The 19,549-nt window shown below is 39.6% G+C and overlaps 2 protein-coding genes across 4 annotated transcripts in view; both read left to right on the forward strand.

Moving 5' to 3' along the window:
- Nucleotides 1-12,086, forward strand: part of pdlim2 (PDZ and LIM domain 2 (mystique)) — a 35,126-nt gene extending 23,040 nt beyond the window's left edge. The window contains exons 7-10 of the mRNA XM_055048858.1: nt 5,855-5,973; nt 9,186-9,334; nt 9,517-9,628; nt 11,008-12,086. Coding sequence (XP_054904833.1) covers nt 5,855-5,973; nt 9,186-9,334; nt 9,517-9,628; nt 11,008-11,200 — 573 coding nt within the window. The 3' untranslated portion in view covers nt 11,201-12,086. The remainder of the gene's footprint in view (nt 1-5,854; nt 5,974-9,185; nt 9,335-9,516; nt 9,629-11,007) is intronic.
- Nucleotides 12,087-17,268: 5,182 nt separating this feature from the next.
- Nucleotides 17,269-19,549, forward strand: part of adgra2 (adhesion G protein-coupled receptor A2) — a 45,996-nt gene continuing 43,715 nt past the window's right edge. The window contains exons 1-2 of one of the 3 annotated variants that reach the window (XM_055049059.1): nt 17,269-17,688; nt 17,773-18,379. In XM_055049059.1, the coding sequence (XP_054905034.1) occupies nt 18,126-18,379 (254 nt within the window). In that variant the 5' untranslated portion in view covers nt 17,269-17,688; nt 17,773-18,125. Of the gene's footprint in view, nt 18,380-19,549 lie in introns of all 3 variants that reach the window. The other 2 variants (XM_055049060.1, XM_055049058.1) reach the window with 2 other exon arrangements.

Here is a 19,549-nt window from a genome sequence, read left to right on the forward strand (position 1 = left end):
CTTCAAAGCTTATTTATTGTTCTGATCTTCAAGAATCATATGTGGGGCATAAAGAAGCAACAGAATTCAAAGTATTAGACTCACTGCTAAGACTATTTAAACAAACCTTTGTCTTTAAAGCAGATTTGCAAATTGCACAGTCAGTGCTTTAATGTTGCTTTTAGAAGGACGTTGTCATATTTATTTGCTCACTAACAATGAAAAACCTTAAGTTGCTGTCCTCAGTTCTCTCCTCTTTACAGTCCTAACTTTCTTATTGTGCCACAACATATTTGCACAATAATGTTGTTGGAGATTATGCATAATTTCATCAGAGAAATGATCAGATTTTGTCCTCAGACCTAAATATTCATAGAGGTATCAGGTTGATTGTTGTTGCTGTATAAGCTAAATTGTAGCTAGGTGTTTACATTATGTCTTATGCATGCTGTAAAGTGATCACGTTATCTCCCCTCCACTGTTTATATGCCCTCTTAGTTTACACACGTTTTATATCTGCTGCAGTCAGATGGTGTACGGTTGTTCTGAATGAATGGAGTGAGATGACTGTATTAGCCCTTTTAGCCCAAAGATCTGCCACACTTTATTCCTTGTTATTGAAAAGTGAACCGTGATCCTTTGCCCACAATTCATATGTGAAACACTTTAGAGGATTGAAAATACTTTGTTGTGCTTCTAAAACTGAATGTATTGCTGTAATAGTTGGGCACTGCAGTGAGGTTATGATGGATACCTGTGATAGAAAATAAAATAATAATTCATGAGAAAATATAATATTTTAAAACAGTTTTTTTTCCCTGTGTGTTGGGCTGAATTATTCTTCCAAGTAGCTTTTATCTGAGCTGTCGTTGGCATCTACCGAATCAAGCTCAGTGGAGGGTAATTATTGGTCTAAGCTACTGGGACTGTATGTTATGCAGTATTATCTGCTTCCTTCTATCTGTGTTTATCAGGATTCCCTTTAATATTAGCACCTTGTGCCCTTCGTAGGCCCTTTGCATACATTAAGCTCTATTCCTCGACTCCAACAGAGATGATGATGGGTGCAGCCAGATTGTTCTTCTGTTTATAAGCACAGCAGAATGATCTGGTATCACCATCAAGTGCTGGGTAGATGGATCTGATAGTTATTATGTACACAAGACTTCACTGCTCTAGTAGTTTTATATTTGCAATAGAGACTACAGTTTATGGCTCCTGTGAAGATACAGTGGTAGGATGTAACATTTCAAAAGTTAATGTTGTTTGAAGTGAAGATTTTCCTTTTATACCCATTATTGTTTTTCTTATAACCAGGTTTGAAAATGGTAACTATTGCCCGAGTTCAGTTTTCACATGAAGACTCTCGGTAACAATGGATGAAGTAAAGCTTATTTGGTCTTAATTTTCACTCCAGAGCTTTACCAAAAGTAGGCTGATAGGAAACAACATGCACTCCTGTGCAAACTACTACAGAACCTGCTGTACTGCTGGACTCATGTCTGTGGTGAATACAAAATCATCTGTTATCACACCCTCTCACAGCAGCGCTAGACGTCCCAAAATACAAACTGCTCAAGGCATCACTCCTATGCTGCAGCCAATGCCCTGTAATTGAAGCTGCAGGGTGGTAATGATGATGCAAAGTGGTTTGCTTGGAGCCAGACTGAAGTTTCATCTGCTGGCACTGCCCCCAGTGTCTCCCATCGGCCTCAGACAGCCACCCTTTTACTACAGTTTATCATTTTCTCTGTGTTTGACGCTCGTATTTTGTATATACAACTTTTGAGTAGTGTGCAACACACAAACTGGCATGCTTATTGATTTGGAGGACTGCAAGATTCCAGCTTGAAATAGTTTTCTGAAAGAAAGGATTGTTTGGTTTCTTCAAACATGTTCCCTTTTCATGGGTAAGTGGAGTATAAATTAAATAAAGGGATTATTCAAATAAATATTGAACAGGGGAAACATCTTTTCTGCAGCTGTCTTTGCAGCACCAACCACAATTTATGGAAAAATTTGGGAGATTGAAAAACAAAAGGTTGCTTCAAGATTTTTTTTCTCTTTGGCCAAACTTCACACTTAGAAAACAGGAAAAAAAAATAGCCATTTATATTTAAAAAAATGTTCTTCACAACCATGAATGTAAAGAAATTGATGGTTGTCTCATTTTGAGATCTGTTTATTCAAAATGAACTGGAAAATGTGATTCTACTTTTCCCCAAAGTCACCATCTACTTTTCTCATTAAAAACTGACTGTCAAAATAAAGATGTGACTGATGAGACCTCTAATTTTAGTCATGCTGTTTGTAAAAGACCTTATCATATTATAAAAGCATACTTGTGTTTTCAATGCAAGTGCTCTCATTCCTCTAAATGTTCATGGGTTGTAAAGTGAAAAGCAGTATGTGTTATTGGATGTGCAACTTGAAGCCAGGGCAGCATACCAGAGACTTGCCCTAATGATCTTGGGTTTGTTGACTATGAACTTTTGATTACAGTTCTGTACAGCTTTAATCAAAGCTTCCTCCTCTTGGCAGCCACAGGAACCACTGAAAACTGGCTGATATTCCTCTGCGTTCTCTCCCATCTATGGCTATGTTGCTTTCCAACACACACAAAAAAAGCAACAAAACAAACAGGCTTCCCTACTTTAACCAAGTCTGGATAGATAAAACAAAGGGACATTGTGGGCAGTGCCAAGGCTGGAGTTTGCAAAGGCATTGTAGCTTTAAATCAACCACGAGTAATGCATTTGAATTGAGCAATACTGTTTGTAGGTGTAATGAAGGCGCCTACAGTTTAAAGGTATGTCAGCTATGCTACTGTTACTGGGCTCATATTCTGGTGATGGATTCTGCAAAATAGTTAATGATGATAAGGTTCCTGCTTTGGTTGTGCAACTTTTAGTTTTTATTCAAAGTAAGTGGAAAAACCTCCATTTATCTTTCCAAAAACTACAATTTTACTCAAGGGAAACATCAAGGGAAAAAAACTGTTAAAAAAGTCATGGCCAAAAATTCTTGTTTTCCTGTCTTGAACATTCAGAGCCTTAATGGGAACACAGGATTGTATGAGATGCACAAAGAAAACTAAATTATGTGTGATTTGTTGATTTTTACTGAACACTTTACTGGATGAGCAACTCAAGCACAGTGAACAGGTGAAGTCATTTTCATGTTCAATATAATTTTATTTTTTTAAAGCTTTGTGACAAAGTGACGATAAAGCAAAGAAAAAGGTCAACAGTATTCTGATAGTTTCCTGTTTAAGAAGAGTTAATTTCTGTCAATGCACAAAAAAGATGCAAAAAAGATCCCCTAAAGAATTATACAGTTAATATTATACAGTATGTGAATGAGGCGAGGATAGATCGAGATTCATCAGATCGGTCAATATTTTCTCACCTGTTCTGGTCTTCTGCCACTGAATCTCTTGTGGTTCAAGGTTCAACATGTTGTGCTTTCAGAGATTGTTTTCTACATTCTTTGGTTGTTATGACTGATGATTTAAGGCACTGTTGCCTTTTTTCATCTCAAGCCAGCCTACCCATTCTCCTACGATCTAAGCATGGCATTTTCATCCTTACAAAAGCTGCTAACTGGAAGTTTGGCAGTCTGTTTTCTGTGAACCTAAGCAATAGTTGTGTGGGGAAAATCCCAGTAGATCAGTGATCTCTGAGCTACTGAGACCAATCTGTCTGGAATCATCTACCATTCACTGTTCAAAGTCACTTAAATCCTCTTTATCCACACTGTTGGGCTTATGTTAAACTTCAAATCTCACTCGCCACATCTAGATGCCTAAACACATTGAGTTAGAAGCAATTTTTACTGTTTATGTTAACTAATTGAACAGATACGTCCCTTTTAAAGTGGCTGTTTTTTCACTCTTCAGCTTTTCTATTGTTGCGTTCATTGCATTTCTCTTTTCTCGTATAGATCACATTTTTAGACGACCAATCTTGAAGATCCACAGTTATGTAACATCCACCTTGTTTGCATTAGCAGGGATTTATATCCACATACTGTTGGACTTTAGTTGGTCTATCTCAAAAAAGTCTCTAAAGCATGTGTGTCCATCAGGTATATGAGGTCTAGATTGCTTCGCAGCAGGAGAGCAAACGGATGAGTAGTTTTGTAGTGTGATGGATTGTCTGAGTCCTGAGTCATATTATTGGGTTTATATAGGGGGAAAAAATCGAAGGGAGCCGTCCCAATGATCGTTTCTGGTAAAAGCTTCCTGGCATCCACCACTAATCTGCCCACTCTGGAAAGAAAAAAGAGGAGGAAAATTGGACTCAATTGAGAACAGAGCTATTGTTCAAAGACCTGCTGAATTGGAAGCGGGTGCTGGCATCAACCACAAAAATCATCCATTTCATCCATGCCACTGTGTTTCTGTCGGGTTCCTCTGTCAGCTTTGACTTTAGCCTCATACTGCTTGAAAAGTTGGGTGGAGTCATTTTCTCTCTTGGATGGAGCCTGTGCAGCTCTGATGCCAGCTGGTGACTGTACAGGGAGGAAAACTCGCTGAGCTATATTGTGCAAGATGTTTTCATTAGTTTTTAGGGACTATGAGGACTGTTACTCAAATAGTTTCTAAGCTGAAGCTCAAATATGTTTTGCATTTTATTAACCTTCTCTGTTAAGGTGAATAAAAACTATTTTATGGCTCTAGAGGTTTGTCAGCTTTACAGGTGGTCATAGTTAGAAAGGAGACGGCCTTTTAATAGTAAAATTCCTGACAGTAAAAGTGTCCTGAATGATATATGTACTGAGCCTTTGTCCTGGGGTTCAGAGTGCATACACATGTAGTTTATTTTAACATAATCTTCTAATACTGATGTAATTTAAGTTGAACAAATCCACCATTACTCTTAATGCAAGTATAACTTTATGCTTAGGTGTCTTTTTATGCAAGCAGCTGACACATCGATTCAGATGCGTTGTTCATTAGCTGATTGTATTCACTTGGTATGTGGCGCCCTCTTCTGGTAGAAGAACGTAATTCGTGTAATGAATCGACATTCTCTCCTGACTGGTGCTGATGTAAAACGCAGCTTCATAATATTTCCAGCAGCAGCACTGCACCTCTGACCTCCATTTGAAAACTATTAAAGTGCATAAAAGCATATTTCCAAAATCAACACTGTTATTAACACAGAACATTTGGAGTGATGGAATGAAGCGAGTTTCTTCCTATAAAAGGCGATCTGGATTTAAAATGTTGATGGAGGCTGCTGATGCTCATCAGCACAGCAGAGATGGATGTTGGTTGTTAATAGAAACTCAGGTTATCAAAAACAAAGTCAGATGATGTATTGCTTTTGCTGGATGAAACTGTAATGTGTTTCATTCACATATGATGATGTGTATCCTCTATTGTTTTGTATGCAGTACATGGGTTATCATGGTCTTTGATTTTAGATCATGGAGCTGTGTTTTTAGGCTATAACTGATGTCATCTCAGGTTTAGAGCCTGATAGAATCAGGATTTTGCTTTCTGCATGAGCGTAACAGAACCGGTCCCCCTTTTTAAGCCCTCATACTCCACAAGAACAAATGAAAAAATTATTTCTCTTCAGCTGGCATGAACAAAGTTTGCTCTTCCCAGGACGTTTCATACTTTGCAAGAAACTCAAGTGCACAGCACTTGTATGCTCATAGGCCTCTCTTTCTTTAGCCTTTGGTAGTAAAGCATCTATACCCAATTCTAATTTCTGACAAATCACTAATTTGTCAGGCACCGCAGAAAAAATTAGTTAATGCGCTAATTTCTATGTTTTCACAGTCTGTGTGCAAGTCTTTTACCTGCGCTACTTGCTTTTGTGTCATTGTCCTTTATTTATTTATTCTTTTGTTATTCTTCTAGGAGTTTTTTCCTTCTGACTTCAGACACCCTTCTGGGTCCAGCAGGACACCAACCCCACCAGGACGCTACTCGCCTCACAGCCCCACTGACCGCGATGTTCCCATGTCCCCCAGGCGCAGGTAAACACTCCTCCTATTGTCATTTAGTTTTTATTTACTCCCCATTTTGTGACCAAAGGCTTATTCTAATATTTTATATAGAAATTACAATTGGAAATTACTCTAACTCCTTGTCATTTTTTGGATCAAGGCTGTATGTTGTTTTACATAAGAATTTAGCAAAAAGCTTTGGATTAAATCAAATTCTAAATAAGCTTTACTTGAGATGCCATTTATGGGATAAATGTTTGAAGTGTAAAAAATATTTTAATTCAAAAAGTTGTTTTTGATTAGAAGTACAAATTTGAAGCTTTGAGCTTGAAGAAAAAAAACAATAAAATAAAAATAATTTTTCAACAAATTTTAAGTCAAGCAATCAATTAAAATTGGCTTTAATTACCAGTTTTATTTGCATAAACAAGAAACTTGACTTCAGTTTCTCAGTTTAGCTACATATTAACTTTAGAGGTTAAAAAACTAAAGCACACCATATGCACTATTTTCTTTTTAAAATGTATTAAAAATATACTATATCAAGACAAATGTCTTCATATTTGATGAAGAACAAAACAGTGTCATTTTTCAAGTACAGATACCCATGTGAGTGAACCTAAGTAAAAAATATGATTGTTGATTTCTTTATATTACCAACTGTATGAGGAATATCTTTTTGTGTGAACAGCAAATAAATTGTTGATTCCTTGTATTTCCAGTCAGACAATGAAAAAATATAAATGACATCCTGGATAAAACTGAAATGAAAGGATCTTACTTCTGTGTTGAGTTTGAGAGTATTTGCCAAATGATGTTGATAATTCGTCATCTCTCATGGTGTTTGTCAAGAAAATACTTGCAAATTTTTTTTTTTTTAGATTAAAAATATATTTTCTGGAGCGATTTTCTCCTACTTTTAGCTAATCTTTCTCTGAAAGGCCTGTGTGGAAAATGGTTTAAAACTGGAATTAATTTCAGTGTGAATCATTTCTTTTAATGATTAGGCTTTTCAGCCATGCAGCTGGCTCTTTATTCTCATCCTGGAGCATTCTAGCCGTTTCCATGTTTTTGCATACAAGCATGTAGAAACATCTGACTGAACTGCAGTAATGAATACTGATAAAATGTTCAGCCTTTGGGAAGCTCTGTGCAGTTTCACTCTGCAGAGTTTCGGAGCCGCGCCCTTGGAGTTGATGGAGCTGTAATTTGACTCATTTTCCAGTGTTCAAATGCTGCCTACTGAACTTTGTTTGGAATGTTTTTTGTTAATGTAAAAAAGAAAAAAAAAAGTTTGTTGTTCCTTTTCTAATCCTTTTGTCCACACATTCTGCTGCAGAAGCTGGTGTCTGTGTTTTGACGGGGCAGGATGGTTGGCTTTGGCCCTGCTTCCCTGCTGGTTAACTCTGGCTACCCAGAGGTCATGTCTGCAGCTGCAAGTCCTGTCCAAGAACTTGATATTCCCCAAAAAAGAGCAATTACTTCTCCCCCTGATCGGCCCCCTGTCTGTAGCCCCCAGCCAGCTCAATAAGCCTCTCCCCGCTTCTCTGCAGCCAATCAGAGAAGTGGTGACGCCTCCTTAATGCCGCGTGGCCAATGAATTTCAGCCCAGGGCACACCTTTCACTCACAATCTTGTTTTTCTGTCTCGTCTGGTTCAGAGTGAAGTCTCTGATATTAGTTTTTATTTTTCCATGTTCTGAGTTGTTTCACAGACTTAGAAATTACAGGGGCTTTTTTATGAAGTTGTGCTTTTCCTGTGATTTTTTTTTTTTTCTTTTTTCTGAGGTGAGTCATTGAGTTGTCATTTAGATTTTAATTCAGCACAAAAGTTGGATTTGTTTTTTTTCTGCTGGCAGGAAACTAGGTCCAGACATTTAGCAGTTTGATCTCTGTGTTTTGGTTATGTGCTGGATTGTTATCATTACTTCTCTTGGCCTGCTACAGCTTTGTGTCAGATGTAGATGATTTATGCAAGTGTTTGTTACAGATGTGATAATATTTAATCCCACTCAGTGTTCAGGAAGTATCGGTGCATTTGAGTGTTTTAGATCTGTACATTTTTAATCATCTGTCAGTGTATGTGGCTGCTTGTTAATGTGTGTTTGTTGTCTGTTCCTGTTTTGTCAGCTGTTTTGTGACTGCATGTTGGAATAATGTGAGAGGAAAAGGGGGAAATGGGTAGCTTTGGGTGGAGCGGTGCATGTGGAAAACTTGGAGGTCGTGCTTCAGAAGTCTGTTTCCAATCTGGTCCTTTGCTCATTGATGCAGAGGAAAGGCCCAAAGCATGTTTGTTTTTTGTGTTCTGTTGAAATCATGTTGATACAGAGTCCTGTCTGAAGCTGATACAATTCAGTCAAACAAGCTTGGAAAAAAAAAAGAAACAAAAGTTTAACTCATCAAACCTAGGCTGCTATTTTAAAATCTTTTGTATGAAAGTCCTACTTGGTTTAAAAAAAAAAAAAACAAACAACTTTTTTAAATGTTTGCCTGTTTTGTCTCAATCAAACTAGTTTGAAAGCCTAAACACGAACTTGTAAGATGAATAAAGATTCCTCTCCATTCATCATTTTTGTGAAGAAATACATGTCCATATATTTTAATATACTCCTAAGTGGAAATCCATTTCTTATTGAGTTTCTTATTGATATTCTTCTGTAATAATCAAACACCAAACTCAGCCTTCGAAACGAGGTCCTTTATTGACCCTTTGGTGATATTACATTGACCAGCTGGAGCTGCATCCTGCTGTTTTGACGGTGAGCCCATTGAATCGTTGAAGATTCGTCACGCAACACGTGTGTGTTGATGGCTCACTCTCCAAGAATTTTGCTGAGTGGCAACAGGTTGTACAGCCTGTCAGGTTTCAGTGCCTGATTCTGAGCAACGAGTTGTCAACAGGCACAAGGCACCAAACACCTGGCCTGACTGGAGAATACCTGCCCAACCAGTTCCTGCCAATGGCAAACACTCATGTTCTTTTGATATGTGGAACCAGTGGGAGGGACGGACAATTATTTAACTTTTTGTCCTAATTTTTATAGTATCCTGGTTGAAAATTCAGCTGCTTGTGTAGAAGCATAAAACCGCTGTGAACACTACTTCGAAAATCTTATAATCTTAGGATTATAAGGCCAAAGGGTTAATTATGTCGATTATGTCATGTTTGGGTGGAAACTAGTTTGACCTCGGGTTTCTGGTGTTTAATAAACTGTGATCTGTTGTTCTGCTTTCCCTCTGCAGTAGTTCCAGTTCTGACTTTGCCATGCAAAGGTTTGACAGGAACTCGGAGGTGTACAAGATGATCCAGGAGAACAAGGAGTCACGCACACCACCTCGTCAGTCCAACACCTTTAAAATGCTGCAGGAAGTGCTGGAGGCTGATGAGAAAGGTTAGAAGCATTGCTGGTTTGAAACTCTGTGGGGGATTGACATCAGCCAGGAGAATTGTTTTGGTTTTTGGTTGTTTTTTTTTCTAAATTTGAATGTGGAAAAAAGGGGAAAAAAAGTTGGACAAGCATGTTGTCAGAATGTCTTTATCAGCAGGTTTGTTTATGTCTGTGTTTGTCTTCAGAGGCAGCCCTGCGGTTTCCGGGGAAGCTTTCCCCCAACCCACCGAAACAGAGCACATCTGCTGCAGGAGTCAGCAAACACCACACCTGTGAGAAGTGTGGCACAAGCATTGTGTAAGTCCTCCTGTAGTTTTATTACCACTGAGGTACTGGATGCTTATGTTCACACACCAATCTTAATGTCGCGTTGAACTTTTGATAATGCATTTGAACAGTTATTTATCAAGGGTTAAAGGAGTATACAACATAAAAAAATCAACTAACCTTGTAAACAAGATGTGGATGCATAAGTTCAAGTTTGTTTTGTATTTTTTCTCTAATCCAGATAAGGTCAAAACTAAAAAAACTCTCACACATCCCCATAAATATGGATGAAAAAATGCAAGCAAGTTGCTAAACAGTCTTTTTGCACATATAGACATCCTTTCTTTTTAATTCTGGCTACATATTTGATAAATTGTTTGAAATGTGAAAAACTTGCATTTAGCTTACTCTCCATATCCTTTTATTGAACTGTGGAAATGTATGTCTAATGCTAGAAATGGGCTGGTATTGTTTTTATTTTTATAACATATTATGGTAAAATCACTGTTTTTATTGGCTTATTGAACCGTTACTAATTTGCAGTAAAATGTCTCTACTGAATGGGAGCATGAGAGCATGTTTTGTCTTGTGAGGCTTTATCTGTAGTCTTTTAGCTAAAAGTTTGATATTTTTCAGGCATCTTAACATCATAGTAACCACACTTAATCACCACAAAAATGACAAAGTTTTAGTTCCATTTATTTCATCCCCAAAATATACTCTAAAGAAAATTCATAAAATAAGACCGTATTAAAAAAAAAAAAAAAAAAGGTCAAACATCCATTCAGAATTATGTCAGAAGTTTGTTACAGGAAGTACGTGATTCCACAGCAACTTGCTAAGGAACTTGTGACACAACATAATGTTTTTGTGTGGGTGGGTGGGGGAGAATAATTTGGACCTAAATGGGAAACAGAAAATTCAAACTCAAACTTGGGCACCCAATTCTAGTTTTTACAAGTTCTTTGCAGTCATTAGTTACATCATTCCAAATTGGAAAAATATGTTTATCTGGATCATTGAAAGCTCAGAATTAATTACATTTATTCCAAATAAGTATATGTAAGCTCCTCAAATTAGGTTTTAAGAGATTTTCCACATTGCTGAGGCAGTGGAACATTTGTATTTATGGACTAAAGGTTTTATGTATCTATCTTTTGTCTGTTTTTTTTTTCCGGATTTAATATTAAATACACATTAAGGGGGCACTTACAGAAGCGCCACCTGAAATTGATAAACATTTTGTACTTGCAGAAAGAAATTTGGTAAGAACTGCAAAAAGGACAAACCTTTGAATAAAAAAAGTGGAACAGACTGCATTTATCCAGCAGAGCGAATCAGAGAAGACAGAAGAAAATAAGATGCTTTTCAAATATCTGACATGTTTACATCTCTATTCAACCCCACAGGACACAGGCAGTGCGCATCACGGACAGCTCCTTCCGTCACCCAGAGTGCTACACCTGCACAGATTGCGGGCTTAACCTGAAGATGAGAGGTCACTTTTGGGTTGGAGATGTAATGTATTGTGAGAAGCATGCCAAAGAGAGGTATCAGGGCCCAGGCAGCTCCATTCAGAGCACCGTGTTCCCCCGCCAATGAGTTGGCCCCTGCACGCCTGTCCCGCTCTGCAGAGTGCTGCTTGCCTCCCTGAAGCACCACCTCATCCGACTCACCGATACACCTTGGAAATATTTTTTGTGGGGTTGACATTACATTAATTTCTGATCTTTAATCTTTAATCAAATAATGCAATGTATAATATACACTTTATTGCCTTACTTTTTGTTTTATGAGGACTGTTTTTCATAATATGGTTCATCCTTCATGGTCTCTGTCATTCTTTGCCCACATAACACTCAGGCCAGATTTAAGAACGCAGATGCTTTAAAAAAAGAAAAAAAGTTGAGTAAAGAACTGATTGAATAAAAAAAAGGGACCAATAACTAATCATCTGCATGCTGCCTTAAAGTTGTTCAGATGGTGCAGTGTGAGTGTGTGTGTGATCGCATGCTTTCTCATGCAGACGAAGCTTCTGCATGGCTCCATATTGTGTGTGTGTGTGTGAATGGTTGTGTGCGTTTCCACATGACAAAAGGCAAGAAAAAAAAAAGATGGTTGCCATGTTATTGTAAAGTTGTGGAGAGTTGCAGATTCAGGGCAAAATGCCTCTTGAATTTATCTGTACTTTTTTGTAAACTGAATAAATAATCGGTAAAGCAAGGGGCACAGGGGTCTGCTTGCTGTTTGGCTCTTTGTTTAATTTAGAGGGACAAAATATCTTTTCAATATATAAATATTTTTGATATTCTTTTGATAATGATATGATGTAGATCATTTAACATGCATATTGTAAGCATGGGACAGTTGATGTGATACGAAGATGTAATGCAGCACATGTCCAGTTCCAGCAGTACTCAGAGATGGACTTTAATCTTCACATTTTTGTGGAATATAATAAAGTTGCACAACCTGAAGACTCTCCTGATCGGACTTTGAAAGTCTGTTTAATGTGTGACTAATTTGCTGCCTCGTCATTTTTACTGGAGTTATTTTGGGTAATCTTTCTTCTGCCTGTTTCGGTTCACAACTGCAACAATTGTGTCGGTGCAGCTCATAGGATTTAAATATTGTTTTTTTCTTTTGTTACAGCTAACCAGCTAAATGTTTAAAACAGTTTTTTTGTTGTTTTTTTTTTAACTGTTTGACCTTATGTTCATTTGTTCCTCCACTGAAAGCCCTTACATTGAGAAATCAAAATATTTATTCAAACTCAAGACAGTCTGGCAGCATTGAAGTTTTATTGGTGTGATTAATGTAACATTTACAGTAGTGGGTTAGGACAGGTTACAATTAGTACTGGCCTTAGTTCATCTCATCACTGAATTTTAATGTAAAATCTTACACTTCCAATAACTGTGTAACAGTTCTATTATCTACCACAAGAGGGTGGTATTGCTACAGTTTTGAAAGAATCCTTTTATCCATGTGGATTTGGGAAAACTGTAGTAAGCATGTGATCCTGGTCGAAATGTGTAGCAGTAACAAATGTTGCATTTTGTTAACTTTTCAGCAAGGTTTTATGGTCACAATTCAGCTTGTTATAAATGCTCCATTATTTTTTTCTTAAGAGGTTAGAGCTGCCAGATGTCCTGAGTTTGTCCTTTGATGTAACATTTTTGATCCAATTCTTGCGTGATTTTTAGTGCATCTTTCAGGTCAAGTGCTTTACAAGTCAAAAGTGATAGAGAAGTTATTCAAGAGGCTGACATAAACATTTTTGAAGTGCAGTCATATATATATGCATCAGATGGTAACAAACTATAAATTATTTTGAGCTTTAAGAATTAAAGCTAGAAGTTGATATTTAACAAGCAAGAAAACACAAACAGGACTGATTTGAAAAGTCGATTTTGAATAAGCCCCCCAACCATCCTGTCAAAGAGTAGCGAGAGCTGAACTCTGGGAGTCTCTGCTGCAGTTTTCTATATAATGCCACTAGATGTCCCTGTGTTACCAAACTCTTAAGTTTCCTGGCTGGAAGTGTCTTGTTTATTCGCTGGAAGAAACACAATACTGTACTACACCTCATCTCAACAGTCACTTGGTCTGTTGCTCTGATTGTGCAGAAAAAAGTTTCCTACATCTTGATTGTTTCCTCTCATCCATCTGATCTGGGGCACAATAGGGAAATCCTGTCCCTCTGGAGGAATCACAGATTGTCTCTTATGAACTGCTATCTCTAAAATTTGTCATCCAAATCAAACATTAGCATAGTTTGTCTTTTTTGCACTTCCAAGCCTTGCTACGTTTCACTTCTCTTTCTCTGATATTCTCTTTCTTTCAGTGTTCTCTGCTTTCCCCATTCTTCACCTGGGATGGAGTCCAGATGTGGAACAGAGAAAGGAGAGATTGCTTGCTTAGCTATACAGGGTGAAGGGGGGGCTGCAGAGAAAATGTTGGAACGACATTAAAGTTTGTCTGGATACCATTAAGTACAATTTGATGTAATGTGCAGTTTGGGACGCAATGTTTAAAATGGAAACTGTGCTCTCCAGATGAGAGAGATTTGGACCTTATGGGGCAGGAGGGGGGTGCTGCACTTGAAGCCTTATTTAACAGCTTGGATAAACACCCCTCTGTTTCATTACAGAACAGGCGCCCATCTACTCCTTGTGCTTTCTTTTAGTAACCATGCTGGCTGTCTGAGCCTGCTCCAGAGTACAGTATCGCATACAGGAATAACAAACCGGGGGTCTGCTGCAGGGGTCAGAGCACAGTGCACCATTATATACTGCCAGGCTGCTTGCATGACTGGGAACCTGTAGTTTGAGTGTGTCGGTGAACACATGTCAAGCCCAATTGCGAGAAGTAACCTTTTCAAAAGCTCTCCTCCTGCACCGCCTCGTATTTTGAAACACTCTCCAGATCCGAATCACCACAGCCTCGGTCCTCCCAGGCCTCTCGTATGTCAAAAAGTATTTTTAAAACAGAAGTAACCTTCTGTATTTTCAGAACTTTTCGTGCACGCAGCTAAAAAAAATAAAAATATCACTGAACCGCAGACCAAAGTGAAAGATAAAGTAAGTGGAGCTCAATTTGAAAAAAAAAAAAAAAAGTATTTCAACAAAAAGATTGAGGTTTGGGGATATTATTTTTTCTTTCAGAGTAGACCCGGGACTAAATCAAAGTATTTGCTTGTGCAAACACATTCGGAGGATCTGGAAGCCCATATATTTCACTACTCTTACAACATAAACAACATATGGTATGCAAAGAGCAACACTCTCAATCACAGTCAACTCTGAAACATTTAGGTTTAGTTGCAGCTTGACGTGTTTGAAGTGGACAAAAACCCATTTGTATTCCGAGCCAGCAGGGTTTCACTGCATTAGCTTTGTGTTGCTGAGGAGATTACTACAAAACAGGCCGGCATTGACGTGCATTGTTCCTATGATGAGCTTACTGTCGTCTATGACATCCAGGAAGAAGCAAAGCATTAAGGGAGTAAAGATAAGTTTCCTAGAACAGATAAAATATGAGTATAAATATGATGCACCGTAGGTCCCTCGCTTCAAACTGGGAAAGACAAGACAACATGTCACTTAAGTAAGGCAGGTGTCTGATCTTCAAAAATCAGAAATAGGCAACAAGAAAATATTTACTGAACCAAACTGGCCGTTGGTGAGAATCAGGTTAACGACACCAAAGTTTAAAACAGCTAGAGCTAAGACAAACAAGGCTGGACAAATACTCGGGGTTATTTTACCAACGCACGCAGGGACGAGGAAAAACGTATCTCCAAAGCAAGGTGGACAGGTGCAGCACCTCGGGGTCATTATGTGTCATCGGCAACCGTTTGGGTATATTCATACCGACCGATTGTCTTAGAGTGATGGCAAAGTAAATCCTGTTCTAGCCGACCATTACAACTGTAAATCTGTAACTTTTATCAGACAGAAGAAATTAAGATCAATTTTTTTTTTTGCTACATGAGTGGTAGCACCAGACAGTATTAGAAAAATGACATAAAGTCAGTCTTTTTTAAATCAAAATCAAACCCCAGCAGAAACTCGTAGGGCGAACTGGACAGACATGTGCATGGGAGACCTGAGAAGTGGACAATCTGGAGACACCGTGGAAAACAAAATGGTTTGCCGCCTTGTGAGCCCCAGCACTGTAAAATGCACGGCCTTGCCAACAAACACTTATCACCGGCATTATTAGAACTCCGTCTTTGTTCATTTTCACGCTTGCGGTGCTCTATTTGATCATAAGTCTTTTTCCAGGAACAATATGGAATTTAGCGAAGTGCAGCCTATCTATAAAAGTCTTTGCTTCCTCTGGTTCCCGCCGATTGAATGGACAGTCTTTGATCTGCTCAGGGACACAATACACCAGAGGCTTTCGACATTCATTCATAACTTCACTTTGCTCCTCCAGCCCAGACACACATTGAAAGCAAGACCTTCCTGTGTTGTAAATGGAGGCAGCTAATTCAAAACAATAGTATTCCTTGTTCTTTATTGAGGAAATTTAGCTTTTTCCGAAGGCTACTTGTTGACATATTAGTTTCCCTGTGTGACATCATGGTTTAGCGACTTGTTATTAAGTTATTTATACTTTAGTTATCTTGAAGTAAAGAAAAACCGATGAGGCACTCAAGCAGTTTTCTTCATCCTGCCTATTAGCTAGTTTATTTTATTAATGATATAGTTATTAAAAACTATTAAAGGCTCAATATATTTGCTTATCTTCAAAACAATACCTTTCAATAATTCAATAAAACTTAAATATGCTATCTATTCTTTAAACTAATTACACACTAGGTGATATAATTTTACTCTTTTTCTGGTCATTTCTTATTTTTATTTCTTGTCCCTTCTCAGGAGATTTGACTATTCATAAGACCAATAAAAAAGAACTACCTGGCCGAGAGCATGTAGCGATCATACTGTACTGCACATTTACTCAAGACGTTACTACATGAGTGGTAGCTCCAGACAGTCTAGGAAAAATGACATGAAATCAGTCTTTTTCAAATCAAATCAAAATCAAACCGTATAAGAAACTCGTAGGGTGAGCTGGAGAGAAGTGTGCATGGCTGACCTGAGAAGTGGAGACACTGTGGCTGAGAGCATGCACAGGGTCTCAGTGTCTTCTGGACTGTTCAGCTGGCAGCTGATCTCCTTGTACACCAGGAGATCAGCCGGTGGCTTTAAAGTTAAGTATCGACATTCTTGGCACTATGGAGCGGTGCCGACTCTTGAAGGAAAACAAAATCAGCATCTCTGAAAAGATTCTTGGCAGAAGGAAGGAGGGAATGGTCTGAAATGTTGTGCCTGCACTGAGATTGGACTTGATGAAATGCAGTGGACCAGCAGCAGTAAATGACACGCCGTCCCAAATCATCGCTGCCTGTGGAAACTTGGTGCATCTCAATAAACGTAAACTCTGCTCCTCTCCGGTTTTCCTCCAGGCTCTGGGATTTGGATTTGGAAATAAAATGTGAAATTTACTATCAAACATTCACCCCATCTGTGCTTCAAAACTCCTTTCAAAGCTGTGGTTCTTGCTGTGGTTACACATTTCCCACCACGTTTTTTTTTTTTTTGCCCATCCACTCGACTTTCCGCTCGGACGTGTCTCTCTGCGAACAGCCATCTTCTTTTGGGGAAGTAACTTTTGTGAGGGTGTCAGTGTCTTCTGCACTGTTCAGCTGGGAGCTTCCTTTGGGGTCAGACGGGACCATTCGAAGCCTGCAGCATCAAAACACAACAGCTTTGAACTGGAAAAGATTTTCATTGCTCTCGTGGAATATTGTGATTTAATGAAAATGCATTCCGGGCTTTCATAACCGTAATAGACTGTGGGAGTGTATTTCTGTAACATGAGCTCAAATGATTGAACTGCTCGGTTATCAAGCAGCCATATCATGGACTGTAACTGTGTGTGTGTTTTATAGCAGAGCAGAGAACACCTTCATGTAATTACTGTGGAGCGCAAAAACACAAGATAATAATAAATAAATAAATATTTGTCTGGGGTGTTATAGGAGGCAGGCCTCTAAAAATAAGCAACCAGTCAGGGCCTCATTCAGCAGTTGGATCAGGGACTGTGTGAAGAGATTTCTGGTGATCCGGATGCGCTAGGACCGCGGGGAGGAGAGCGCAGACTGGGGAAGGAATGGGCGCACTTTGGGTAGTATACCCTCCACTGAGAGAGAGTACTGAGACTGACAGAGGCATACAGGCAAAACTTTTTTTTTTGAGGAATTAGACGGGAGCAGATGAGGAACAAACTCCTTTCTTGTCCTACTTCATTCCGTCTCCCCACCCCACACACACACACACACACATACACGCATACACTCCCTCCCTCCCGATTAAATCCAGTTGAAACTGTGCGTGAGAGTGCGTGGACTTTCCGGGGAACCGAGGGGGAAAGAAAAAAAAAAAGCCGAGGAGAACTTTGAAACGATTCATCGGAACGAGACAGTGAAGTTCATCTGTTCATCTCTTCTTTAGAAATAACCGCGGCTCGGAATGAACGCGCGTGAGTAAATCTGAGCGGCGCGCGGACAGATAACGGTAATTTGGACACTCCCGCGAGTCCTGAAAAAAAAGAAAAGAAAGAAAGTGTAAATCTATTTTTCTGTCTTAATCACAACCAAGTTTTCCAGGACCCGGGAAGCCGTCGCTGGTACCGCTGCTGTAAGCCGCCGGATGGACTCTCGTCCTTTGGATTTAATAACCTTTTGGAGCAAAGGGGAGCCGCTGCGCCCAGGCTGCCATGACATAACGGGACATTTGGGAAATCGGCGCCTCTGATGTTTCTGGAATTGACCGGATGAGATGGGAGTTCACTGCTGAGCGAAAGACTTTCACCCTTCATTCATTGGTTTAACCGAGCTCGGCGTGCTCCTTCGCTCTTCCTTTCCCACAAACTCCGACCGAGATCTTCATGGTGGAGATATGGGGTGACTGGAGGCGGAGGTGCAGCTGAGGTGAGACCCAGGCGAAGGACGATGGCTGCGCCCGCAGCTGGCATCCCTCTGCTGCCGGGGCGTCTGGTGCTGATGCTGCTCCTGCTCTCCGCCTGCGGCGCGGGACTCGTCCAGGTTTGCCCCGGGCCACTCGCCTCCACCGGCGGCTGCAGCTGCGCGGAGGATCGCCCCAAGGCGCACAGCGCGCAGTCTGTGGGCAGGAGGGTGAGCTGCAGCAAGGAGGAGCTGGTGGAACTTCCGGACTTCGGTTTGTTCCCCAACAGGACCGTCACTCTGTAAGTAGAAACATGGACTTCTGAACACACTCGTGCGCATCCAGGGTCAGACTGCGTCCTCTTGAGCAAAGCGCGTCAGCTGTGTTTTCAAGGATTGCCACTATTGATTTAAAAGTTCATGTACGCAGACTTGCAGTTCCCTGTCAAAATTATTTCTCTTCAAAATTGATCACTTTCTCTTTTTTTGTTATGTTAAAACCTACAAAAAAGTAGGACATGCGTTTATATGAACCCCCCTTTTACTCAGATACCACCAAAAGCAACTCAGTGCAACATTCAGAAGCAAAGGCTAATAAATTTCTCTCATATGGCTCAATCCATCATCTGATTAATGTGAAGAAAAAGGCAAAACCGTAAAACCACCAGAACATGGTTGCCCATCAAAACATGGCAGGCAGGACAAGGAGAGCATTAATCAGAGAAGGTGGCTCTGGGGGGGCTGCAGGTCATGCACTCCACAAATTGGACCTCAATGAAAGCAGAAGGGAGCCATTGTTGAAAGACAGTTTGCTGCAAGACATGTAGGGCACACAGTAAGCTTAGCAGAAGGTCCTGACGAGAGTCAAATGTAACTTGTTTGACCTGCATGGAAAACGCTTTATGAGGAGCGGAAAACTGGCACCGCTTATCAACTTGAACACACCCTCCAGCCCTGTGAAACATGGTGGTGGTGGCAGCATCATGCTTTTGCTCAGCAGGGACAGGAAAGCTACTCAAACCAGGTTTTGCTGGTTACCTGAAGCTAGATGGAGCTACACACTACTTTAGGGACTACAGATGAAAACTAGCCATATGGCTAACTAGGGCAGATTATATGATGTGTATTGTCTTTTAAAAACTAACTAAATAAATAACAATAAATACAGGGCATTCCTGGAAGGAAATCTTTTGAAGGATCCAAAAAACCTGAAACTTGGGTAGAGATTCAGGAAAACATACAATCTGAGCTATGATGGAAGTATTTACATCCATCCAATGTTCAGACCTAAATCCAATGGGGACTTTGTGAACATCCTTAGAGAATATTTTCCTTTTACTTCACAATCAAGTGTTTCTTTGTGTCGCTCTACATACAATGCCAGTACAATGCCGATGTTTGAGGTTGTAACGTAAAAAAAAAGAGAAAGAAAACGTCCAAGAGGTACTGGAGCTGTTGCTGAACTTGTAAGG

This window comes from Poeciliopsis prolifica, unplaced genomic scaffold (genome assembly GCF_027474105.1).
Source record: "Poeciliopsis prolifica strain line A6 unplaced genomic scaffold, Auburn_PproV2 SCAFFOLD028, whole genome shotgun sequence".
Classification (NCBI taxonomy): domain Eukaryota; kingdom Metazoa; phylum Chordata; class Actinopteri; order Cyprinodontiformes; family Poeciliidae; genus Poeciliopsis; species Poeciliopsis prolifica.